Genomic DNA, 26,729 nt, shown 5'->3' with positions numbered 1-26,729 from the left:
TCACTTGGGGGGCTCGGAGGCCAGCACCGGGAAGCAGCCCTCGCGGTGCCACTGCCTGTCACGCAGGCGGCGCACGGCCTGCATCTGCGGCTGGAAGGCGCCCCACTCGTTCCAGTGGCGGAAGTCGCCGGGCTCCAGGAGGTACTGGTATCCGCGGTAGCCTGGATACTGGTAGCCGACCCAGCTGCGAGGAAGCAGAGGGCAGCATGCGACAGCGGCTGCGTCTCCAGCTGCCCTCAGCCAGGGGGGACCCCCGCTCTTCTGACCAGGCACACCACAGAGCCCCCCAGGGTGGCCTCAGACAAGTCACTTCCCCTCACCCCCATAAAGACAGTGAAGCCCGGGGCAGGCTGTCCTCGCCTGATAAGAGGGAAAGGAGAGAAGCTCCTGGTGGTGACCACCAGACCAGATGCTTCTGACCTCGGGGTGGTAGATGATGTCACTGAGAAATCCGTGGTAGTTGATAAGGATTGAAAGGGGGGTAAAAAAAAAAAACCCAAAATTTAGTATGAATAATACAGCAAATGAGCAGGGATTCAGCCGGGACAAGGATGCACTCGAGCTGGAGAGCCCGATGAGGACCTGACATCCCATCCCTTGTCATCATTCCTGAGCCTCTGCGTGATCCTCACCTCCCTCAGACTCTACCGCCTTGTCTGGACCTTGGTGAGAGAGCGACTCCTCCCTACGACCCTCTCCTCAACGGGTGGACCACTTCACACCAGGAAAAGTCTCCTTGGTTCCTGACCTGGTCACGGCCGTCTGAGTGAGTGTGCATCTGCTGAACATAAAGCCTAAGGCTTGAGACTTTTGAACTTAGCACACAGAGGGAATGTCTGTCACTAGCCTGTCACTATCAAGTGTGTTTTGCAGTGCTTAGAAGTAATCTAGAATTGTTTGCTGTGAATCGATCATGTCTATTGCAGTGCCTAGCATTAAGGATTGTTGTTTTCTTGATTAAGAACCTATAGATGGGCTGGGGATGTGGCTCAAGCGGTAGCGCACTCGCCTGGCATGCGTGCGGCCCGGGTTCGATCCTCAGCACCACATACCAACAAAGATGTTGTGTCCGCCGAGAACTAAAAATAAATATTAAAAAATTCTCTCTCTTAAAAAAAAAAAAAAAGAACCTATAGAGTGAAACTGTATTGAGTGATTTGAGTGAATAAAGCATGGACATTCTTTATTTCTCCCCTCGACTGCTTATGTTGCAATTTTGCCCCCCTTGCTACAGAACCCAAGGGTGCTTTACTACTGAGCTACATCCCCAACTCTTTTCTTTTCTTTTTTTTTTTTTTTGAGACAGGGTCTCACTGCGTTGCTTAAGGTCTAAGTTGTGATCCTCCTGCCTCAGCCTCCCATTTGTGATTCTCCTGCCTCAGCGTCCCGAGCCACAAGGATGACAGGCATAACCATGGCATCTGGCTGCTGGTGCCTGGTTTATGAAGTGTGTTCTGGGGTCAGATGGAAAAGCCACCCCTACAGTGTTTGCTAAGCACATTGCCTGTGGGGGGTAGGGAGACTAAAACTCATCCGCTGGACATGGAAACCCAGGGCTCAGGGAAGAATGGGATTAATATGTGTGGCTGGGGCTTAGGGACTGGATGCTACTGAGCTGAACAAGAGGGAGAGCCTGATTTCACAAGATGGATTTCCTTTGCGCTGGGAACACACTCTCTGGAATCCAGACACGCCAGGGCTCAGATCCTAGCTCTGCCATTGACAGGCTGTGAGAATCCAGGTGCAGATGGCACCGTGCGGGAGGTGGGGGTGGAGACACACCTCCCTCACTGGTTGCTGATGAGGATGTGATAACTACCCATTTAAAGGGGCCGGCCCAGGGCTTACTCCGTGGTAAACACTCTAAAGACTTATTATTATCATTCCTGACTTCCAGCATCATGTCTGTGGCCTCTCCTGGACACTGTTCATCTCTCAAGTCTGCTAAAGCTTCAGCCTCTGCACATAAACCCCTGCCCGCCCCCCCTCCCCCAGCTCGCACAGCCCGGTCCCCACAATTGTCCTGCCCCCTCTGACCTCTGGCAGCGCGGGTGCCTTATCTGGGCCCTCTGTTCCTGGCATCTCTGGACACCATCTCTCGGGGACCTGGGGTCTCCCCTGCTGGGCAGGGTAAGCTTCCCGAGGTAGGAACTGGGCTTTCTTTGCTCCTGTCCCCTGGGCTGTGTGCCTACCGCAGTGCCCCCCTCTCTGGAGAGACTCAGTGTATTTCAGGGAAAAGAAACGAACAAGAAAAAGTTCCCATAGACCACTGTGGGATCTCGGGAGGGGTCTGGAGGTGGACAGACAGGAGGCTCACACTTGCCAGAGGAGACCAGGGTGCCCTGGCCTGATGGCTGGAGGGCAGGGAGATGGAGAAGGTGACCTCTCTAGGCCTCATCCCTTCCCTGTGTTCTCATGAATGTGGGCTCGTGGGGCCCTCTGTTTGGAAATCTTTTTCTTTTCTTTTTCTTTTTTTTTTTTGGTGATGGGGATTGAACTCAGGAGCACTTAACCCCTGAGCCCCACCCCAGCCCTATTCTGTATTTTATTTAGAGACAGGGTCTCTCTGAGTTGCATAGGGCCTCACTTCTGCTGAGGCTGGCTTTGGACTTGCGATCCTCCTGCCTCAGCCTCCCGAGCGGCTGGGATGACAGGCGGGTGCCACTGTGCGTGGCTTGGAAATCTTTAACACTTGGGACTTTGAAGCAGAAAGTTCCCTTTTAGATGGAAGTCTTGTCTACCCATTGTTCAGGGGGCAAGAGTGATGCTCAGAGAGGAACAGGGGCTCCCAGGGACCCTCAGCACATCCGATGGGGGTCAAGACCCTCTCCTGACAGGCTCACCCCTCTGAGGGGCTTCAGGCTTCCCTACGGTGCCTGCCCCCAGGCTGACCTGCATCCACACCAGCTCTGACCGCCCCCAGGAGCCCTTTAGTCCCCCTCTGACCCAGCCACGCCCCTTTCTCCATCACCAGCTTTTCGGAACCAATCACCCGACATGGAATCCTTCAAGTCGCTGGGTCCGCAGGGGAACAGCGCCCTGCTGGCCCGCTGGGCACCCCCTGGGAGTCCAGGGCGGGGCGTGGCCTCCCCAGGAGCCCTGGAGCCCTCTGCGCTCGGCCTGGGGCGGGGACGGGGAAGGTGCTTACGTCCCGCTGGAGACCCTCACGCTGCCCACGCGGTCACAGAGGCCGTAGACCCAGAGGCTGGGCACGTCGTCCTCCTGGATCTCCACGGTGTTGCCCTTGAAGTTGGCCCCTTCAAACAGGCTGATCTTGTGCTCTTGGGAGTCCTGCGGGGGAGAGGCTGGGTCGGCCACGCGCAGTGGGGAGGAGCCGAGGGGACTTTTAGTGGGGCCTCTGGCCCTGGAGAGGGAGGACCGAGTCTCCAGAGAGCACCGCTACCTGGCCTGGAAGGACCCGCCTTATCTGTGAAAAGGAGCCGTCGGCCCCTGTGACACTGGCTAACACCAGGGTGACGTGAATCCATCCGTGCAAAGCCCTGAGCACGATTCTCGGCTTGCGCTCAATGCTCAAAAATGCATTTGTTATTTCTGTTATGGTGGCCGAGGGCTCAGAGGCCCAGAGAGGTCAACTTTCTTGATCAACGACACACAGCCAGTGAAGTGCAAAAGCTTTCGGAGAAATCTGCGTCCCTCCACGGTCAGGAGCTCAGTCAGATGCCCTTTGGTCAGCTGGTTCCTGCAATTACGAATTGACCCTGGAGTTGCGGAGGGGGGACACTAGGGGAACACAGGTCTGGGTTCAAATCCCACATCTGATATTTATGTGTTGAGGATCTTGGGCATTTTACCCAGCCCCTCGGAGCCCCCGTTAGTTCACCTGTAGAATGGACCTACAGTCCTCTCAGGCTGGGCTCAACTCAGGGCTCAGCAACAGCTGCCAGAGGCCAATCCCTGCGGTGGCCATGTGACTCGGGGCTCACTTCCACTACCTGTCAGTGTTTCCATGACCCTGGATCTTGTTTTTTTAAGCATACTTATTATTTCTTTTCTTTTCTTTTCTTTTCTTTTTTTTTGATACCAGGATTGAACCCAGGGCACGTAACCCCTGAGCCCCATCCCCAGCCCTTTTTATATTTTATTTAGAGACAGGGTCTCCCTGAGTTGCTCAGGGCCTCACTAACTTGCTGAGGCTGCCTTTGAACTCACGATCCTCCTGCCTCAGCCTCCAGAGCCACAGGGATGACAGGTGTGCACGGCGGCGCCCGCCTCATAGCGATTATTTCTGAGGGCAGCGATCACCCACCTTTTCAAAAGAGTTCTAGGCCCAAGGGATGAGCTGCTGCCCAGGTGGATGGGCAAGTGCAGCAGGAATAGCGCCCACCTCAAGGGCCTCTGATGTGGGCAGAGCCGAGTTTAAGTCCCAGCCTTGTCCCTGCCTGCTCTGTGGCCATAAGCCCTTCATTCTGAGCCTCTTTTTCCTTGGTTTTTGTTTTTTCAAACATGGTTCCTATGCGGCCTCTGCCCCTGAGGGCTGTTGTGGGGGCTCCATGAAAGGCAGGCAAAGCACCCAGCATTTAGTAGGTGCTCAGTAAACGGGTGCTGGGCTGATTCAGTATTATTGGCCATCATATAGAAGGTCAGGCCGCAGGAGCATCTCTCTATGAAAGACTCCATGGAAGACTGTAGATGAGGAAAGTCAGTTCCCTCTTCCAGAGGGCAGGAAGGGGCCAGGGAAGGCCTCACCCAAGGGGGACATTGGAGGGGGGCCTTGGCAGTTATATAAGAGTGTGAGGTGCAAAAGGAGGAGGCTGAGGCGGACGAGAAGCAGAGGGGAAGGTGGGAGGTGCGCATACGCCTGGTGGGCAAGTGCTCGTGGTGTGAGTGTGTGGTGTGAGGCAGGGATGGGACAGGGGCACCATGGAGCCATGGTGAGAAATGCCTGCAGTGATGTCACCAGCCCACGGTGGCCACCTAATGGTGACAGCCATTACCTGTCACTGCTACAGACCTGGGGGCCTAGGAAGGTGAAGCCAGCCCACGGCTCCCTGCTGCTGGTGAGCCCAAGAACAGACCCCTCAAGACCCGGCCCATCAGAGCCTGCAAGACGGTCCTCTGCTGGAGTCCCTCCATCTGCTGCCCCTCGACACCCCCTCTCTGCTGCAGCCACACGGGCAGCTCCTAATGTCCCGGCCACACCCAGTTCACCCCACTTGCACACAGTACCCCTGGAGGGATTTCACACTCGGTCCTCTCACGGCCGATGTGGTCCCAACCTTCAGGAGCCAGTTTCCCTGACCAGTCCCTGTCCCCAACATCAGAGCCCCAACTTCCCCCCTTCACCTTCCTGTGAGGCTGCGTGGCCTGGACAGCACCCGCCACGGTGCAGGACTACAGACTGATTAAGTTTCCGTCAGCCGCCTCTCTTTCTTCTCTTTCAGTACCAGGGATTGAACTCAGGGACACTGAACCACTGAGCCCCATCCCCAGCCCTGTTTTGCATTTTATTTAGAGACAGGGTCTCACTGAGTTGCTTAGGGCCTTGCTAAGTTGCTGAGGCTGGCTTTGAACTCGAGATCCTCCTGCCTCAGCCTCCCGAGCTGCTTGGATCATAGGCATGTGCCACTGCACCTGGCCACTAGCTGCCTATTGAGCATAGTGTGAACACCACAGGGACAAGGATCTTGATGTTGTGTCCCTGGGGCCTAGAACAGGACCTGGCCGAAGTAGGCCCACCCAGCCCCAGAGATTTGGAATTAATTGGTTTGGGTGGGTTTGAGCTGTTGAAGTTTAATTTTAATTTTATTTTTAGCCCGGCACAGTGGCGCACACCTGTGGTTTCAAGAGGCTGAGGCAGGAGGATTGCAAATTCAAAGCCAGCCTCAGCAACTTAGTGAGGTCTTTACAACTTATGGATACCCTGTCTATAAATAAAAGTTAAAAAAGGGCTGGGGATGTGGCTCAGAGATCAAGCACCTTTGTTCAATTCCTGGTACCAGAAATAATTTTGTAATACTATAATTTATGAAAACAAACATATCTACAAATATTGTAATCATAATAGGTGACCCATATAATATTAATGTGTCTTACACTCTTTAAAAAAAATGTTTTACCCTATCTTCAACCCCAGGTTTGTATGATCTCCTGACAGCACATCTCCATGCAGAGCGGCCAACATTGAGTTTTAACAGCACCAAATATCAGTCCAACTACGTCAGCCAGCAGACTTCTGGAAGTTTCTGGAAATGCCCTGACCCCTCTTCCAACAAGCCCCCTGGCATAGATGGTCCTATAAGGCCATTCAATGACGGGGAGACAAATCTAGGAATTCTTACAAAGAGTCCGTTAGGAAGGCTGATGATTCAGCCTCCAGGCTGAGAAGTCAGGGAGGCTGTGTTTGGGACTCGGGGAAGGTAAGTGTGGCGGTGCCCCACAGCGGCTCCCCGCACCTGGACAGCCGCCAACCACAGTCATGAAAATTCCTCATGAATTTTCCATCTCGAAAGACAAAAGTCGGTTACCTTTGGAGAGGGCTGCCCTCGGTGAGGCAGATGGGTGGTTTGGTGACTCACTGTCGACTCAGCGTTCTGCAAATACCACAGTCACGTGGGCCGGCTCCACTTACCGCCTCGAATCTTCTGTGTGCCGACTCCCACGGCAGGAGGCTGACTACCAGGAAGCCCGGTGGCCTTTCCACAGGCACCCCTTGTTAGCCACGGCACAACTGTCCACAGGCACGTGGGGGATGGCCCTGGGATTTAGAGCTGCCCAGGAGGGTGTAAGGTGGCATCAAGGATATGACAATGCCACCTCCAAAGATCAAGGGAGACACTGAAACCTTTATCTCTCACCTCTGGGAGGCTGATTCCAATCTCCACAGCATGGGACGAGGAAGGCACCTGCTTTTTGCAGGGTGGGGGGTACCAGGATTGAACCCAGCAGCACTCCACCACTGAGCCCCGTCCGCAGCCCTGTTCTGTGTTTTATTTAGGGACAGGGTCTCACTGAGCTGCTTAGGGCCTCACTGTGGCTGAGGCTGGCTTTGAACTCGCCATCCTCCTGCCTCAGCCTCCCGAGCTCTGGGATGACAGGCGTGCGTCACCGTGCCTGGCAAAACACCTGCTTTTGAGGTGGTGTTGGCTCGGGGTTCCTAGCACAAAGCCTGGTGCCCACAGTGAGTGCCCGGGTGCTGGACTCATGGATGAGCTCAGGAACCCACTGGTGTCTGACAACCCAGGGTCCTCAGGCTTCTCTGTCCACCATTCCTTCTCTCTTTCCCTTGCCAGGTCGCAGGAGGACCTCAGACTTGCCTCTGACCCACACCACTGAATCCCCAGCCCCTGTGCCGGAGCCCACTCACCATCCTGATGGGCCGGAAAGACATGAGCCGGTCACTCCGGTAGCTGCTGGACCAGGTGTCCCAGCGAGGGTACTCGCCCTTCTCCAGGATGAACATCTCCCCACGGAAGCTGGACTGCTCGAAGGCCACCCAGCTGGATGTGGGAAGGGCGGGGAGGGACACAGAAAAGGTCAGCTGATGCCCCTCCTGGCTGCCCTCCCTCTCCCCTGGCAAAGCAGCCCTGAGGCCAATAGGGACATCCCAGGGGCCTAAGGTGCCCGGAATTCATTCTAGGACACACCCCTTAGGCTCTGTGACGAGGAGCGGGTGGCTTTTCCTCCTCTACACTAAAATACCTATTTTTCAGGACTTGGTAAAGCTGAAATGAGATATCGAGTATAATTATCTGAGCAAACCTTTTGCAACTGTAAGGTTCACACACGCTTTGAGTGCTACAAGGACAGGGGCCCAATGACCCCAAAGAGAGATCTCATTAAAGCCAGGTAACAGCAAAGAGAAAGTCCCTCGTGCTAATGAGCCTTTAACAATCACCAGTCTCTCTTTTTGTAAGAAAGGAAAAACAGGTCACCTGCCCAGTCCTGAGCAGGCAAGGGGATCACAGTGACACTTTCCTGCTCCTTGTGATGTTTTTTTATGGATACTTTTAAACTTACTATAAATGATACTAGTTTTCCACTTATAAAAGGGCTTCAAAAGTCCTTCTAAAATATATCTATTTGTGTTCAACAAAACCATTTAAAATGAGACATATTCAATAGCTGATAGCCCCAGAGGCCCAGGACTAAGAGGAAAACTGATACGAGTTTCACAGAGACTGACCCGGCATCCCGGAGATGCCCAGGAGCTGGTATGGGGCCGTGGGAGAGGAGGGTGACGTGTGACATGCCATTTGTCCTTTACGAGGACTAATGAGGAATCTGAAGTCCAGTGGGGGCTTTCCCCATCTCTCTGCACATCCTGACTTAGGATGGGAGGTGAGTCTGTGTTGGAGGGGCCAAGGGTTCTGGGGAGAAGGCTAAGGGGCACTGGAGTTTTCTATGTGTTTTTAAGTGTTCAGGAGTTCCCAGGGACAAGGGAGGGCTGAGGGGCATGGCCACGGGCATCATCTCCCTGGGGGCTGCTAGTAATCCTGTCCCCAGAAGGATGGCAGTGATGATGTGTCATCTTGGACCAACCCTCAGGTCCTGATCTGAGGGGTGAACCAGTAAAACTGAAGGGAAAGAGTTGAAAATGTGGGCTTATGTTGGATCTGCCCTAGCTCTGGTCTGGAGTGGAAGGGAAATGGATGGATGGGTGGATGGATGATGGATAGGTGAAGGATGGGTGATGGGTGGGTGGATGATGGATGGATGGATGATGGATGGATAGATGGATGATGGATGGATGAAAAGATGATGGGTGGATGGATGATGGACGGTTGATGGATGGATGTATGAATGATGGATGAATGATGAATGGTGGATGATGGATGGATGGATGGATGATGGATGGATGGATAATGGATGGATAGATGGATGATGTATGGGTAGGTGGATAGATGGATAAATAGATAGATGGGTGGATGGATAGATGGATGGATGGGTGGATGGATAGATGGATGGGTGAATGGATGGGTGATGGATGAATGGATGATGAATGGATACATGGATGTATGGATGATGGATGGATGGATGGGTGGATGATGGATGGATAGATGGATGATGGATGGGTGGATGGATAGATGGATGGATGGGTGGATGGATGGATGATGGGTGGATGGATGGATGGATGATGGATGGATGTATGAATGGTGGATGATGGATGGATGGATGATAGATAGGTGATGGATGGATGATGGATGGGGGGATGGATAGATGGATGGATGGGTAGATGGATAAATAGATGGATGGACAGATGGACGGATGGATGGGTGGATGGATAGATGGATGGGTGAATGGATGGGTGGAGGGTGAATGGATGATGGATGGATGGGTGGGTGAATGGGTGGATGGATGGATGGATGAATGGATAGATAGATGATGGATGGGTGTATGGGTAGACAGATTGGATGGATGAACGCATGGATGGATGGATGCATGCATAGACAAACGGATGACGGAGAATGGCTAGATAATGGGCTGATGGTGCATGGATTGATCTATAGGTATATGCAAAGAAGAGTGGGAAGGGAAATGGATGGAGACTATGTGTTTGGCTGGATGCATGGGCAGAAAGGGAGGGAGGCTTAGAAGAAGGTGCCTTGTCAATGTTAAGAATATAAGATCAGGGGCTGGGGTCGTGGCTCAGCGGTAGAGCACTCACCTGGCACGTGTGAGGCCCTGGGTTCGATCCTCAGCACCCCATAAAAATAAATAAATAAATGAAATAAAGGTGTCTACCTACAAAATACTTTAAAAGAACAGAGAAACAGAGAAACAGACTTGGGGTGTAATCCCAGCTCAAGTTTTTCACCCCTTCTTTATCAATTCTGGGGACTGAACCTGGGGCGTTCTACCACTGGGCTACGTCCCCAGCCCTTTTGAAGCAGGAGGATCACTAGCCTGGGCAATTTCACCGGACTCAGCTGACCACTGACTTGCTTGTCATTTGGGCAGTAAAAGAAAGAAAATCTTGTCACTACCTTGTCAGGATGTGAGGTCCTGAAAAGCGTGTGTGGAAGATCCGACAGAGAGTAGTCATAATAAATAGCATCGTTTATGATTGAGGGGGAAGGGAAGCGGCTGCAGGTCTGAGTTTAAGGAGAGATCAACACCGTGTGGTGCTGCCACGCTGCTCACCCTCCCCCACGTCCTCCAGGGAGGCCTTGTTAGAAGAATGAGGAGATTTTGTTTATGTTTTTGTTTTGGTGCCAGGGATTGAACCCAGGGGCACTCAACCACTGGGCCACATCCCCAGCCCTTTTTACTTTTTATTTTGAGACAGGGTCTTGCTAAGTTTACTTAGGGCCTTGCTAAGTTTCTAAGGCTGGCCTCGAACTTTCAATCCTCCTGCCTCAGCCTCCCGAGTTGCTGGGATGACAGGCGTGCACCATTGTGCCCGGCAAGAATGGGAAATGTTAAATAGCTACGTCAATGCTCTTCTCATCCGCCATGGCTTCTTTGAGCCAGCAGAGGAAGGGAAGGGCTGGGAATCTTAGTTCACTGACAGGGAAATGAGGCTCAGGGGCCACATCTCTAGCGTCAGGTCACACGGCGGGGTCAGATCTCAGGCAGGCACGCCTTCCCTCCCCCGGCCACTCCATCTCCTTCCTTCCTCTTCTCCCACAGGCATGCTGGCCCCAATCCAACCCTGTGGACCACAGGGCCATTTCTGTCCCCTTTGGGCACAGCCCTGGGCACAGAGCAGACACCAGCTCTGTCTCTGAGGTGAAATACTCTGCGCTTGAGTCACAGCCCCCAAAGCAGCCTGAAACCCCAAGCTGGCCACATCCGGCAGTTTCTGTTCCCAGCTGGGCTGCGGGGCCGGGGTGGGGCTGAGGCTGTTGACCACAGTGGGGGTGGGGTGGGCACAGGAGGCACTCTTGCCCCCCCCCCCCGCCTCCCTGCAGCCACCTACCTTGGCTTGGGGGAGCTCACAGGGCCAGGGGAGGGGGCCTGCCGCCATGTCTGAATGCCCACACGGCGCTGGCCCCGTTCCGCATCACCTTCTCCAGGCCCGAGAATGACCCAGGCAGGACGAGGTGGGCTCATGACTCCCCGCAACTCAGCGACGAGGCGCTGAGGCCCAGAGGCCACCCAAGGCCAAGGGCAGGGTCGGACGAGTCTGACCTCAAAACCCATCTCCTAGAAGCTCAGGATGCAGGCTCACCAAGGCCCTGGGGGGTGGAGTGGGGAGCCAGAGCAGAGGGGCCCATGGGTCTTGTCCTGGGAGTGGCCCAGCACCCTGGCCTCAGCTGACAGCGGCTGGCGCTGGGAGAGCCCGTCCGTCGGAGAGACGGGCATTTCTGCTGTCCACGGGGGTCATCAAGGCCCAGAGAAGCCCAGAGTGAGAACAGGCAGGGGACATGACAAAGGACGGACCAACCTGAGTCAAACGCCAACCTGGCCACTTACCTCTAGGTGGCCTTGGCCAGTGCCCTGAGCCCTGGGGAGCCCCAGTTTAAGTGAGGATAAGAACAGCTCTTCTGGCCGGGCACAGTGGCCCACACCTGCCATCCCAGCAGCTAGGGCGGCTGAGGCAGGAGGATCGAGAGTTCAAAGCCAGCCTCAGCCACAGCGAGGCCCTAAGCAATTCAGTGAGACCCTGTCTATAAATAAAACACAGAACAGGGCTGGGGACAGGGATGGTCGAGGGCCCCTGGGTTCAATCCCTGGTACCCCTTCCACCTAAAAGAAGAATAGCTCTTCTGTCCTACTACAAGGGGCGGCCAGCCAGGTAAAGCCCTCCCACAGTGCCTGACACCCACTGGATCCTCTGCTGGTCCTTATTATCATTTCCAGGGCCGCCTGATGCCCCTGCCAGGGCCTTGATTCTTGGCCTCCTCCTGCCCTCAGAATAGGCTCGATTCCTTCTGCAGTAGAAACAGACTGATGGAACCCAGACGTGACTCGCCCTCAGTGTGACCTTACACTAATCAGAGCACCTCTCTGAGCCTCAGTTTTCTCGTCTGTCAAATGGGAAGGAAAAGCTTGTCTCCTCCTGAGGTTTGCAGGGAGGGTTGGGAAATCAGAGGGGGCAGTAGCGTGGGCCAGGCCCAGAGCAGGTGCCTGGCAAATGTGCTTTTATCATGTCATCGATCTGTGACCACAGACGGCAGAGGGAGCATCCCCGCCCTGCCCAACACTCACGGTCCGGAGGCCACGATGAGGCTGCGAACTCTTTCAAAGCCACGGTCCCCCAGGTTCAGGCACTCCCCCGAGAACTCCACCCGACGGCCCTGGAAGTTCTCCTGCTCAAAGACCACCAGCTGCAAGAGGGAAGGGGGCAGCGTGAGGTCCAAACCAACCCACCTGGACTGAGGCAGGTGGTGCTGACATCCGAGCAGGGTGTGCACAAGGCCCAGGACAGCGCCAGGAGCCATCATTCATGAGATGACGCTGTCTTCCCACCCCCACTTAAGATCTGCACCATCATGAGGCATGCCTGGGCCTCCCTTCCAGAACTTTCTTGGTGTGTTCCTCCAGCCTGGAATGTTCTCTACCACCCCCCCCCATCCTGGAGCACCTACCTGGTGCTGACTCAGGTTCTAGACCAGACAGCATGTTCTGGGTTCGATGTCGCTTCCTGCAGGAAGCCTTCCTGGATTGCTCCTCCTCCACCCTGGAGTTGGGGCTCCAGTGTCTGCCCCTGTGCTCGCCCCTTAGCAGCACCAGTAACAACACTGCCCAGTCACTGCTGCTTAGGGTCTGGGTCTCTCTGTGTCTGTCTCCCTCTCTTCATCCTTGTCCCCTTTACCCAACCCTTCCAAATGCCAAGGGCTCCTCCGCCAAAGGTCTGGGCTGATCTGTCTCTTTTTCCTTTTGGTCCTGGGGGGTTGAACCCAGGAGGGCTTTACCACTGAGCCACATCCCCAATTCTTTTTTTTTTCTTTTTAAATTTTGTTTTGTTTTAATTTTGAGACAGAATCTTGCTAAGGTGCAAAGGCTGGCCTCAAACCCACGATCCTCTTGCCTCAGCCTCCCAAGCTGCCGGGATGACAGAGGTGTGCCACTGTGCCCGACCTGATCCGTTTCTCTATCTGCAGCCCCGGATATAGGAAATGCTGGCCAGGCTCCCCTCTACAACCCAGGCGAGAACTTGATCCGACCTCTCCTCACTGAGCCCCACCTTTGGGTCTGTCATGCACTCACTGACCCAAGTCGGGACAATTGCAGAGATGCTCAACCCTAGGGATCTCACAGTAAGTGACAAGAAAAAAGAAAACGCAGAGAGTCACATACTTCAGATTTCAGTAAATGAAAAACAAGCCATATTTTTAAAGGAACAATGCACTAAAATATAAGAAAATAAAGCAGATCATCATTTATGAACACGGAGGGTGGGGTGATGGCTGCCTGGGGCAGGGAGAAGAGAGGTGGGCTCATGAGGACACCTTAGGTCAGGTAGAGACCTTCCACCAAGCCCTGGCCTGCTCATGAGTCGTGGGCTTGCAGGTGCTTGCTGCATTGTTAAAAATTAAAGTAAGCTGGGTGCAGGGGTGCCCGCCTGTCATCCCCGTGGCTCAGGAGGCTGAGGCAGGAGGATCGCAAGTTCGAGGGCAGCCTCAGCAACTTAGCGAGGCCCTGAGAAACTCAGACAGATCCTGTCTCTAATGAAACATGAAAAGGGCTGGGATGTGACTCAGTGGTTAAGAGCCCCTGGGTTCAATCCCTGGTACAAAAAAAAAAAAAAAAAAAAAAAATTAAAGTAAAATTAATGATTAAATAAACCTCCATAAATAACGGCCAGCCATATCATGAATCAAGGGTGGTCAGCTCTGGCCCCCAGGTCCAAACCAAACCTGGGCCTGGAGACCTTGCTCCCCGGGACCCATCTCCAGGAGGCCCCCTGCTGCCCGGGTGACGCTCCAGGAACAGGTCCCTCTCCCTTTTCTGCTCGTGGCTTTTGACTCGCTCTGAGCGGGCTCTGTGCAGGCTGACCGCACGGCCATGGTCCCCGTCGGGGGACGTGGCACATTTCAGTTGTCATGTCACCGCGCCACGATGGGTCCCTTCTTTCCGGGTGCACTGAGACCCCTGGCCATTTTCCTGGCCTCTAGATTGGGCACATTTCTGTCTGGGCAGGAGGAGGCCCCGCAGGAGAGACGGAGGAGGGACAGGAAGGGAGGCAGGAACAGGGGGAAGGAGAGGAGAGGGGTAAGGAAGGACATGATGGGGGGGGAGGGCCGCACAGGAAGGGGACGGTGGGGCACCCAGCTGGCCTGCCCAGCCGGGTCCTTACCCTGTAGCTCCCAGGAGGCAGGTCCCCTGCTTTGGCAGTGGGCACGGGCACGGTTGCTGGGGCCAGGGCTGGCCCGGGGCCGGGAGCTGGTCCTGTGGGCGGGGTCCCCTTCCCCTTGCCGTCGGGCCCTGGGTTCACTGCGGCGGTGGCCGAGGCCTTGATGGGCTGAGACATGGCTCCTCCTGCAAAACCCAGAGAGCATGCTTTGGCCTCCGTGAATCCAGGGGTGGCACCCCAAGCTGTCTCCCACGCTCCTGCCCCTCGCTGTGTCTTCAGCCACCTTTGAACCCGTTGCCTCTCTTTCTCCTTGGAAACGTGGGCCTCGAAGAACTTTTTGTCCCCACCCCCCCCCTGTCTTTTTTTGGTACCAGGGATTGAACTCAGGGCCGCTCGACCACTGAGCCCCGTCCCCAGCCCTGTTTTGTATTTTATTTAGAGACAGGGTCTCAATGAGTTGCTTAGCACCTCACCCTTGCTGAGGCTGGCTTTGAACTTGCCATTCTCCTGCCTCAGCCTCCTGAGCCGCTGGGCCCACTGCACCTGGTGGCCCATTCCTGTTGCCCAGCCAAGCCTTTCCCACCTGGGCTCCCTCCCTGTCCTGCGTCCTTCCTCCAGGCCTTCGACCAGGCTGTCCCCTCCACTGGCCATGCCCTTCCCTCCATCGGCCTCCCTTCCAGCCTCGTTGGCCCCCCGCAGATCCTCCTCACGCCACTTAGCACACTTATTTGCGTGTGCAATCTCAGTTCACCTCACCAGAGGGAGAGCAAAGAGAAATGGCATCTAGGGATTCTTAAGGAATCCCAGGCACACGCCCCATCCCCCTGGAGAATCCAGGATCCTTCTCTCCAGCCCTCTGAGGCCACAGAGGAAGGTGCCCTGCCCGGGGTCTCCAGGCAGGAGGGCTCCACTTTCAACTGGAGCCGCTGGCCTGGCCCTGGGCTGCTCACGCCCTGCCATTCGCTCACTCTGCTCTAGTCCCCCCTCCCCCGCTCGGCTCTGTGCCCAGCACAGGGGACATTCCTAGTGAACGTCTGCTCGCAGGACGGGGGCTCCCCCCTCCCCAGGCGTCCTCTGGGGCAGGTGTGTGGGTGCAGATGCAGGCCTGGCCCTGGGCCCGCAGAGGCCCAAGAGGATGGCTGGTGCCCGTCCAGGGTTCTAAAACGAGGACGTGGCTGCGGAGGTGCTGGGTGGGCAGGGCTTTGGTGGATTCCAGCGGTTCCTCGTGGCATGGGGGACATGGACTCTTTTGAGTCTGACAGAGGCCCTGACGGTCCCTGAGGAGACGGGGTGGGGTGCTCCCTTCAATTCTGCAGATGATTGAAGGACCCCCGAGGGCACAGAAGACCCTGGGGTCCAGCTGCTGGCTGGGCTGTCTGTGGCGGGTGGGTAGGTCCCTCCCCAGCCTCCCGCCTCCAGGAAGACTGTGGCCACGCTGCGGGACAGACATCTGGGCCACATCTGGGACTCGCAGCCCTCCCTGCCCCCATTCTGTGGCACGCTCCCCAGGGGCTACATTCCTCCTTTCCTGTCCGCGTTTCCATTCTGCCTCCCTCTCCTCCTCCTTCCCTCTTCCTGTTCCTTGCTGTTGGTGTCCATCTTTGCTTCTCCCCCTCTCTCCTGTTCTTCTGTCTGTCTGTCTGTCTGTCTCTCCCTGCGCACCCTTCCCTGTTGATCTGTCTGCCCAGCCCCCTGTCTTTCTTGTCACTCTCTGCTCACTTCCCGCCTCTGACAGTCCCCTCTCTCATCTTGGAGGTCCCGCCTGGCCCTCGGGGCCACCTGCGGCTCTCGGGCCTCCCCTCGTCCCCTCCCCTCAGTTCTCCGTGGCTTCCTTACCTGGGGACTTGCCACTTCCTGGTGGAGGACAGGCGTGTGCTGTGGGTGACCAGGGCCGACCCCCCATTTTATAATCTGGCAGACACTGGGCCCTATAGTCTGGGGCACAAAGCGGGAGCTGGCTCAGCAGCCGGAGCGGGGCCTGGCCGGGGCCAGCCCTGCCAGGGTCACTGCAGAGACCAGCACTTTCCATTGTGGCCCCGAGCGCACAGCAGAAACCCTGGTCCACAGCTCTCCACCTCCTTGTTGTCCACGGCCCCCACCAGGGATGGGCCCCCAGGTCCCCACGGCCATCCCCGGGGGCAGGGAAAAGGAGAGACTCTGGTCAGCTGGAGACCTGGGTGAGTGTCGTGGCTCAGCCATGATGCTCTGCGTGGTTTGGGGACAGTCGGTCCTCAGGGGGCTCCGTGTCTGCAGTCACGGGTGAGCACCAGTGTCCCTAATGGAGCTGCCCCCAGCAGAAGGCCTGTGACGCTGAGCACAGGCCCGTGCACTGCCCGGAGCCTTCCCTGTGCTAAGCACGGTGCCCAGTGCTTGGCCGCTGCCCCCTGTGCCAGTCTCCAGGACAACCTGCCTCACCGGGCCCTTCCATCCCACCATTTCAAAGACGAGGAAAGCCAGGCGGGAGGCCAGGCCAGTGCAGGCAGCCTCCCCGCCTGGGGCTCTGGCTGTCTGACCTTGACCTTGACCTTGACCTTGGCCTCAGCGGCAGCCTGACTTCCTGATCCTAGGTGGGAAGCCAGGCCTTGTTGGGCTCAGGTAGGCTGGACGTTGGGGACTGGGTCCTGCTCTTCTGCCCACATGGAGACCCCTCCTTTCCTGGACTGCCTCTGTGACCCCCCCCCCCGTCACGACCCTCAGGTGCCAGGGACAGAGCTGGTGGCCAACGCCTCCATCTGAGAAGCCCCAGGTTGAGCCACATGCTGGTCACCTCTGGCACCTGCCGTGGGGCCTGGCCTGCAGAGGGCCCTGTGTCAGGATTTGGTGACTGAACGGTTGTCGGAATGGACCATGATGAAAGTGGGGTGCCAAGTGGGGGGACCCAGATCAGGAGAGGGGGGAGTAAGAACACTAGCCAGGGGCACGAGGGGACTGAGAGACCAAGGGCCCCGATTCAAGTCGGGCAGCAGAGACTCCCCACAGGGTGGCCGGTGTCGGAAGCCGAGTGGCCTGACTCCTTCATCTCTCCAGTGGAGGAACGGAGGCAGGCCTGGAGCAAGAGGCTGGGCGGAGGTCCTGCCCTGTGCACTCTCTCCACGGGGGTCAGAGGGGCCAGACAGCTGTCCAGCCAGGGTGGGGTGGGTGGCCTATGGGGTCTCCACACGGTGCTGCCCCTTCTCTGGGGATCCAGGGTGGCCCTGGCCTGGGGCCAGCTCTGCCGCCACAGCCCCTGCCCCCTCCCCCACTCCATAGCCTTTCATCGCGGGCCAAGGCCGGGGTGGCCAAGGCCGGGGTGACCGAGGCGGAACCACAGAGGGGGCAGCTGCTGGACCGCAGCCCAGAGACGCCGTGGGGGCCACCCACAGGTCCGCGCTGCCAGCCAGGCCGTCTCGAGGAGTTCCGTGCCCCCTTGGCCAGGCGCCCTGCCAGGGGGCGAGGGTGGGGACAAGGGACAGTGGCCTTGCTGGGCACCTCCGCTCTGGGCCTTCCACAGCCTGGGTGCCTGTCATCCTCACCAGGAGGGCGGAGTCTCTGGGATGGACCCCACGGACGGACAGATGGGAAATGGACCCCTGTCCACCACGCACCTGCTTCCCCGCCCCCTGCGGGATCCGAGCTGGCCTCTCGGATGGCCGGCCCCTGAGCTCTCAGAAGCTAAGTGCTCCTGCTCTTCACGAGTAATTATTTAATAAGCACCTTTACTGTTAGTAATGACGATGACAAAGATGGTGGGAGTGCCTAATGCTTTTTATGTCCCTGGAACAGTGACACTTGCTGTGCACCAGTGGTTCACACCAGAACTGTACCCTCACCACACCCCTCTCAGGCCACACCCCTTCAACCCGTTGCACTCATTTTACGCACAAAGAACATGAGGTTGCAGTCTTTTTATTTTTTTATTTTTTGGTACTGGGGCTTGAACCAGGGGCACTTAACCACCGAGCCACATCCCCAGACCTTTTTTATATTATATTTTATTTAGAGACAGGCCCTCACTAAGTGGCTGAGGCTGGCCTTGAACTTACGATCCTCCTGCCTCAGCCTCCGGAGCCCTTGGAGTCTTAACTTTTATTTTTCTTTCCTCCAAGTAATGCGTAGGATGGGGTTGCTTTAACCCCTCCAGGGAGTGGTGGATGTGGCCATTCTGCGGGCACCAGCAGGGCTCAGGTATCCTGTAGGGGGCCTGGATGGTAAGACCAGGGCTGGGTTTCACCCTGAGTGACGTGGCTCCCAGCCACGCTCTTTCCTCCCTCTCTGGGAGGTAGAAGGAGGGTGTGGGGGGATGTCCACGGGGAGTTCTGCCCCCCGGGGTGTGGCAGGTGCTACGTCTGTGGAGCATGTTCATAACCATCAGCTCCTGGCTCCTGCCTGTAGAGTCGTCTGGGGCTCTGGCCAGACCTCGGCCTTGCTCACTCCCTCTGGGACCTCTGTACTGGGCCACCAGCTCTACGCTCCCACCTTTGTACGCCAGCTCTTCATGCCCCTCTTTCCATCTGACCCTGTGGGAATCCTCTCCACGCTTCCCAGAATGCCACCTCCAACAGGCAGCCTGCCCTGATTGCTCCACTGGAAGTCCAACACGGACGGGAAGGGGAAAGGAGCAGACGTCCATCAAGGCTTACGGGGCACCAGGCAAGAAGGTGCGCAGCCTCCTGGCCCCCAGACGGAGTTGATTTCCATCCCATTTTATAGGTACAACAGGAGGGGAAATGACCTACTCAAGGTCACACAGCTGGCCACACTTTGGGGCTCCTCGGCCAGTTGCTCGACTCCTGCCCCGCTCGGGGGCCCCGTGGGGCTGATTCAGGCAGACCTGGCACCGCTCCCCTTCCCCATGCCCGTCTCTGGGGAGGTGACCTGATCTGTCCCCTCCCAGCTGAACCCAGAGCTGCTGACACCTCTCACTGGGGCTGTGGCCAGCGCTGGCCTTTGTGTCGAGGGCTCACTTGCTGAGTCGGGGCTTTGCTCCCCGGGGGCCCTCCCTCCCCTCCCTGCCTATAAGAGCTTGACCTCGACTGGTCCCGGTTCTGACATGTTCTCTGGGCCCATCTCGGTAAGTCCCCGTGGGAGACGGGGTGGGATCGGGGGTCCTGGCGAGCCCCCGGGAGGTGGTGAGCCCAGGTCCCCACCCTGTGTCGTCCCAAGTGCCCTCCTCTTCCTGACCAAGAAAGGGTGCCCCAGACGCCCAGACGGGCTCCCGCCACCCTCACTAAGAACACGGTGATGCCCGAGGCTCCCACCCGCTGGCCGCCACAGAGACTCTCCCGCAGTGAGCAGAGGAGAGGCGCAGAGCAGGGCTCCCAGGCGGCGGGACCCGGGGGTGAGGGCGCATGGTCACCCCGTTCTTCTCCTGCCCAGGAAGGGGGCAGCATGACCCTGCAGTGCACCAAGTCGGCGGGACACTGGAAGGTAGGGAGGGGCCCGGGCCAGGGTGGGAGGACACAGGTCAAGCCCCCGTCCCTGGGACCCCCCCCCCCGTTCCTAGCTCACTGAGCCCCCACCTCACTTGGGGGAGGGTCTGAATGGCCATCTCACAGAGGACACAACCAAGGCTCAGAGAACAGGACCCGCAAGGTCACGCAGAGAGACTGAACTTGAACTCGGGTCATCTGGTTTCCAAACTTGAACTGCCACCGTCTTTGGCTGCCCTTAGGGTCGTCACTGCCCACCGGATGAGGCAGCTTTGTGGGCCACCATCATCTAAACATGTCCCTCTTGGGCACCAACTGAAAGCCAACATTACGTACCCAAAATAGGTGGCCTCTGTGAAAACACAATAAAAATGTGATTGATGTTTAGCTAAATACTGTTGCCTGAGAGACTATGGGCCATCTCTTTTTGGAGAGATAAAGAAAGAGATTAGAAGCTGGGTGCAGTTTGCACACCTGTCATCTCAGGGGCTCCGGAGGCTGAGGCAGGAGGATCGCGAGGTCAAAGCCAGCCTCAGCCATAGTGAGGCCCTGAGCAACTCAGTGAGACCCTGTCTCTAATTAAAACACAGAAGAGGGCTGGGGATGGGGCTCCGTGGCTGAGGGCCCCGAGTTCAGTTTCTGGTACCAAAAGAAAAGAGAAAAAAAAAAGATTAGAGAGCTGTGGGGGTGGGGAGGGGCGCGGGGGACATAGCAATAACAGCACTGAGACCTAGGCCACGCCATTTGGTCACACGGTTTTCTATCCGGATTCCTTTGATCTATGTTGAGGGGGAAGAAAAGCGCCATTTTAAGAACGTGGAGGTCCCTCATGGAAGTTCAGATTTGGAGAAGGTCTTGAGACGCTTCCACCGGGCAGAGGTCCCGGTGCTAGACAGAAGCCACTGTTCCCGGGGACCTGTGCTCTCAGGGCCCTCACCTCCCTTACAGGCCTGGCCCTGGAGGCCCCGGGGGGTCCCAGTTGCCAAAACCCCTTTCACCTGCTTTGCTGGACTCTGGGTCCTGGGGCCGCCCCCAACACCTGCTCCACAGGATTCTGACGTCCGCCCATCTCCACCTTCTCTCTGGCACAGATGGTGGTGTGGGACGAGGAGGGCTTCCAGGGCCGGCGGCATGAGTTCACGGCCGAATGCCCCAGCGTGCTGGAGCTGGGTTTTGAGACTGTGAGATCCTTGAAAGTCCTGAGTGGAGCGTGAGTCTGCAGGGAGACTGAGTCGGGGTTAGGGTGGGGGATCAAAAGGGACCTAGAGGGGGGAGCTGGGACTTTTACATGTTGTCAGCCTTGTCTTCCCAGGCTCTAACTGTACCTGTGTCCTCTGGTGTAGTGCTGAGGAGGGTGCAGGGTTGCCATGTAAGGTTGTGCAAGTTGTGTACTGCCCAACTACAGGGCTGCCATTAAGGTAGTCAGTGCCCACTGGATGAGCCAACTTTGTGAGACACCACCCTTAGAAATGAATGTTGAGTCTAGAAATGTCCCTCTTGGGCATAAATGGAAAGCCAACACCACTTATCAAAAATAGGCAGCAGCTATAAAAATACAGTGAAAAGTGTTACTAATTTTAAACTAAATACTACTGCCTGAAAGACTGCGTGTGATCTCTTTTCAGAGAGATAAAGACACTAGTGAGCGGGAGGAGGGGCGGACACAGCAATAACATACTGAGACTTTGTAGACCAGCATCATTTAGTAGTCTTTTCTGCTACCGGGAAGTTCTACATCTGCACTGTCCAAGTTCAGGGTCACTGGCCACATGTGACCACTCAGGATTTCAAATGTGGATACTGTAGCAAAATGTGGTGGTGCATGCTTATAATCCCCACGGCTCAGGAGGCTTAGGCAGGAGGATGGAGAATTCAAAGCCAGCCTCATCGAAGTGAGGCCCTAAGCCACTCAGTGAGACCCTGTCTCTAAACAAAACATAGAATGGGGCTGGGGAAGGGGCTCAGTGGTCAAGTGTCCCTGAGTTCAATCCCTGGTACCCCCCACCCCCCAGGTGCCTCTCTGGGTTGGGGTCACCTTTGGAAGCCATCACTTAGGCTGAGTCCTTGGGTGCTTGCTGGGACGAGGCTCCCACCTGCTGGCTGAATTATTTTATTTTAGTTAATTTCATTTATTGAATTCAAATTTAATCAGCTGCCTGCTGCCAGTGACTATCATAGTGGCTAGAAGGTTCTAGAGGGTTGGAAAGTGCCCTGGAAGGAGAACAAGGTCTGGTATGCGAGTCCCTTAAAGCTATGCCTGTGAGTGACCCCTGAGGTCACCTGGGGTGATTTGTGTCTTAGCTTCTGCTTCCTGCAAGTGGGGAAATGGAGCCGGGGTGGCCGAGGCCAGGAGCCCGGCAGGTCCACACCTTTATCTTCTCTGCAGACAGGAGACGCAGGTGCACTGGTGCCTGCCCCCTGTGTCTCTTTCCCTAGGGGTCACAAAACTGAAGGGGCCACATGGCAGGCCACTAGGGCAGCGGCACCTGGTAGCTGAGGAGCCACTCCACTGGCAGAGACAGGGGTGGCGGAGAGAGGCCCTCCTGGCCAGGTCCCGCAGGGTCACAGGAATCCTGCTGAGGCCCCGCAGCCTGCGGTCAGCCTTGCCCATTCCCAGAGCCCCTTGCGTGGAGCAGTCCCCCTCCCTGCGGGGCACACGGCAAGTGGGTGGCCGCTGGTGTTCGGGGCCAGCGGTCCCCTGGTGGGCACTGAGCTGGGCTTGGTGGGGGGTCTCGCAGCCACCCAGCCTCTGCTCCACCACCGCCGCAGCCCCTCCCCGAGGGGAGCCACCCCAACCGTGTCCAGGCACTGCGACTTCAGGGTGGCCCTCCCTCTGTGTGCCCGCAGGTGGGTGGGCTTTGAGCACGCCGGCTTCCAGGGGCAGCAGTACGTGCTGGAGCGCGGCGAGTACCCGGGCTGGGACGCCTGGAGCGGCAACACGGCCTACCCCGCCGACAGGCTCACCTCCTTCCGGCCCGTGGCCTGCGCTGTGAGTCCTACCCTCAGGGCCCGGGAGGCTGGGGCCTTTCCAGGGGACGCTGGGCATCAGCCACCGTGGGAATCAGGTTGCCCGCCGTGGGCCGTCTCTTTCCTCTCTGACCCTCAGTTTCTTCTTCTTGAAACCAGGTCCCAGTCCCCATGTCCTGGGGAACGAGGACACAGACCCCACCAGCTACTGTCCACTTACAGCAGCTTTGGTTAGGATGCCAGCACCTGTGGACCCCTGTCCCTCTCTTCATGACTGGGGGCTCTGGCAGAAGGTGGATACAGGGAGGCAGGTCCCGGTGGGGAGGAGGGGTGCCCTTCCGACTTTATATTTTACCTCCCCTATGGGGTACGGGTAGATGTGGGCACCTTTACTCCATTTTACAGATGAGAAAAACTGAGGCTCAGAAAGGTATGTTTTATTTTATTTTCACCTTATTTATTATTCATAATTCAGGGGGGAAACCCTGATATGTTAGAATAAGAAAGTAAGTTGCTGATAAATATACCTCTGAGACAGGAGCTGCTTCACAGTACAGGAGATGCTTTCTGTTCTGGTTGGTGATTGACAGATGACATCATGGCTATTCTTGTACCCATCCCTATATCTGTGTCTACCTATATCATCAATGTATAGTTAGGTACACGTATTTTTGTTATATAAATGAAATTATAGGAGCTGGAGATGTGGTTCAGTGGTAAAGCATATGTTTAGCATGTGGAGGCCCTGGGTTCCACACTCAGAACCAAAAAAATTTAAAAAAATGAGTCATAATGAACTTCAGGCCTGGAGACCTGCTTTTATTCACTGGGCAAGTATATCACAATCACCCTTCTGGAAAGTTATATCTCATCTATGGTGTCATTTTCATGGCTCTCTAGTATTCCATGCTGTGGCTAAGAAGACCATTGGCTCCTTTGTTCTACAAATAACCAAGGTGCTGAGCATGTGCAGGGTCCTGTATCAGGCTTTCTTGGGTCCAGTCCCTTGTTCCATGCTCATCACACCCTAATTCCATCTAGTCCTGAAAATGACCCTGAAAAGTTAGGTGCGGTTGGTTCTGTTTCATAATTATGAAAATGAAGGCTCAGAAACACCATGTGACATGTCTAAGCTTGCCATCTGGTAAGTGGCAGAGTCAAGACTGAAACTCAGAGAGGTTCTCGTCTTTTCTCTAACCCCAGGTGCAACACCCAGATTAACATCTGATCCCCTAATGTTGGACATTCAGATTGTTTTCTCCCCTTTTTTATGATGAACATTCTTTTTTTCTATGATTTTTTTGTGTGTGGAAATTTCTGGAAGGATAAATTCTGGAATCGCAAATGATGTATATCTTATAAGGTTCCTGGTACCTGCTGCCTTGGTGCCCTTCCAAGGTTTGCTAAGAAGGCTGAGCTGGGAGACTGGGGCAGGCTGTGGTAAGGGCAGAGGCTCCAGGGTTTCTAGCGGGCTACCAGAAGGTCTGACCCTGTTCCCTGTGCCTGTAGAACCACCGCGACTCCAGGCTGACCATCTTCGAGCAAGAGAACTTCCTGGGCAGGAAAGGAGAGCTGAGTGATGACTATCCCTCCCTCCAGGCCATGGGCTGGGACGGCAACGAAGTGGGCTCCTTCCATGTCCACTCTGGGGCGTAAGTGTGTCCAAGGCTCCTTGTAGCAGGGCAGAGAGAGGATGTTGGGAGGGGTGTGACACTTCCTGTGAAAACTGTGTGCTGGGGGCTGATGCACACTCCAGAGGAGAATACCGGGGTGCAGGAGATATCAGGAAGGATGTATGGGATTTCAGATGATGGAAACCCAGACCAAACTTCTTTTGTGTGTGTGTGTGTGTACCGGGAATTGAACTCAGAGCACTCGACCACTGAACCACATCCCCAACCCTGTAGACAGGGTCTCATTGAGTTGCTTAGGGCCTCCCTGTTGCCGAGGCTGGCTTTGAACTCACGATCCTCCTGCCTCAGCCTCCCGAGCAGCTGGGATGACAGGCATGTGCCACTACACCAAGCTTCTTTAAACCCAAAGAATGTTCACTGGCCCCTGTAATTAGCTTCAGGCACTGCTGGAGGACGGAGCTGCCTTCCGGCTCCTGCTCTGCTGCCTCCGAGTGGCTGTATTCTCGGATGAGTGCCTCCCAAGTAAAGACAAAAGTGGCAGCTGGGTCCTTAGGTATCAGCCCCAGGGAAAGAGAGGCTCCTTTTCTCAATGATACCCTCGAAGTCCAGGAAAGACGCTCATTGGTCCAACTTAGGTCATGTGGTCCTTTCTGGACCAATCATAATGCTTACAAGAATGGGATGCACTGATTGGCTAGGCTGGGTCACATGCTCATCGCTGAGTTCACCTCCATTTTCCCAGGTTGACTGCGAAGGCTCCCTGTGGTTCTTGAGTCTTGTTTGAGTCTCTTTCAGAGAGAAAAGCGGGCCTCAAAAGCAGACACCAACCCTTGTCCCGAATAACATAGGGATCAGCGAGTTGAAACATGGCCATTTTCTCTAAAGTGCCTCCTGGAAAGAGAGGAGGGATCAGGGCTTCTTCTTCACTCATTCATTTGCCGAATATTGAAGGGGCTCCTCCTCTGTGCCAGGCGTTCTGCTGGGCCCTGGGGGACAGTGAGCCACACGTGTCCCTAACCAGGAGCCTGCCCGCTGGCGGGGAAGCTGACATTTTACCAATGATCTTCAAATTATCAAATTATACGAATGCTTCGAAGATACAGTCAGGGACCGTGGCCTGATTCGGGACTGGGTCCGATGGCCCTGATGACTTAATGAATTATACTGGGACCTGAAGGGACACAAAACTGGGCCAGGCGAAGAATCGCCGGGAGGATGTTCCCGGCACAAGAAACGGCACGATCAAGGGCCCAGTGCCGGGTGTGTGTGTGTGTGTGTGTGTGTGTGTGGTGTGTGCGCCTGGCGCATCCAGGGCCATGAAGGCCGGGGACCGCTCCCATCCTCTCCTGACCAGGGTGGGTGCCTCTATAGGGTGACCGTCTCTTTCCTTTTCTAGATGGGTTTGCTCTCAGTTTCCCGGATACCGAGGTTTCCAGTATGTTCTGGAGAGTGATCACCACTCGGGTGACTACAAGCATTTCCGGGAGTGGGGCTCCCACGCCCAGACCTTCCAGGTGCAGAGCATCCGCAGGATCCAGCAGTGAGCCAGCGCCCGGCGCCGAGGAGCGCATGCGCGCGTGTCTGTGATGGCCTAGCTCTGGTCGCTGCCACCGCCTCTGCTTCTGCCTCCCCTCGCAACCCCGCCAACCCGGCGCCCGTGTCCGCCAGTCCATGCACAGTCAGCACAGAAAACTCAAAGTAATAAAAAAAGAAAAGAAGGTCCGGTGTTAGCTGTGCTTGTCCATTTTACTGATCTCAAAGAACCAAGTTTGAGCTTGATTCATTTTCTCAGTGATGGGTCTGTGCTTTTTGGTCTGTGCCTTTCTATTTTTAATTTTGAGACAGGGTCTTGCTAAATTCCCAAGGCTGGCCTTGAAGTGGCCGACCTCCTGCCTCAGGCTCCCAGATAGCAGGGATTACCGTCAGGCACCACCATGCCTGGCTGCAGGTGTGTTATCTAAGTTCCAAATACTATTAGAATTTTCTAGATACTTTATCTTTATTTAATTTTTAAAATAGAGCTGGGGTTTGAACCTAGGGCCTTGTGTCTACTGAGCTAAACCCCAGTCCTATTTTTGTTAACTTCAAACAAATCCACTGTGGTCGGAGAACATGTTCTATGAGGTCTCAGTCTTTTGAAATGTACTGAGACTTACTTTGTGACTGAGCATGTGGTCTGTCTTTATGGACTAAGAGGAGAGCTGGAACACTGTGTTCTCTTGTGAGTCAGTGTTCGGCCAATGCCAGTCAGGTCAAGTTGGTTGGCAGCGTCGGTTAGATTTTTCTAGATTTTTGCTTATTTCCTAAAGATTGCTCTTTGTCAATCATGCAGGGAGAGCCATTCATGTAGGGTTGGGATTGATCTTCTTTACCATTGTCCATTTTTCCTACTTTTTCTTCAAGAATTTTGAAGCTCCCTTGTTAGGTGGACATTTATTGACGATGGCTATCTTCCCCACAGATCATTCCTACCGTGGTTTGCAAAGCCACACAGGCAGGAAGCCACCTGTCTCCCACATG

At 55.7% G+C, this 26,729-nt stretch overlaps 2 protein-coding genes across 2 annotated transcripts; one reads left to right on the top strand and one right to left on the bottom strand.

Annotated features, from left to right (window-relative positions):
* On the bottom strand, positions 1-14,377 carry Crybb1 (crystallin beta B1). The gene is made up of 5 exons (XM_026408541.2): positions 14,204-14,377; positions 12,112-12,230; positions 7,325-7,457; positions 3,149-3,291; positions 1-184 (listed from the first exon to the last, which is right to left on the bottom strand). The coding sequence occupies exons 1-5, from the start codon at positions 14,375-14,377 to the stop codon at positions 1-3; spliced, it is 753 nt and encodes a 250-aa protein (XP_026264326.1).
* A 4,852-nt stretch (positions 14,378-19,229) lies between these two features.
* On the top strand, positions 19,230-25,753 carry Cryba4 (crystallin beta A4). Its single transcript, XM_026408537.2, has 6 exons — positions 19,230-19,250; positions 19,556-19,606; positions 20,700-20,818; positions 22,456-22,597; positions 24,085-24,227; positions 25,606-25,753. The coding sequence occupies exons 1-6, from the start codon at positions 19,230-19,232 to the stop codon at positions 25,751-25,753; spliced, it is 624 nt and encodes a 207-aa protein (XP_026264322.1).
* Positions 25,754-26,729: the final 976 nt, after the last annotated feature.

This window comes from Urocitellus parryii, chromosome 3, assembly GCF_045843805.1.
Source record: "Urocitellus parryii isolate mUroPar1 chromosome 3, mUroPar1.hap1, whole genome shotgun sequence".
Classification (NCBI taxonomy): domain Eukaryota; kingdom Metazoa; phylum Chordata; class Mammalia; order Rodentia; family Sciuridae; genus Urocitellus; species Urocitellus parryii.
Note: the sequence above shows the minus strand (reverse complement) of the source record. Positions and strands in the feature narration are given on the sequence as shown.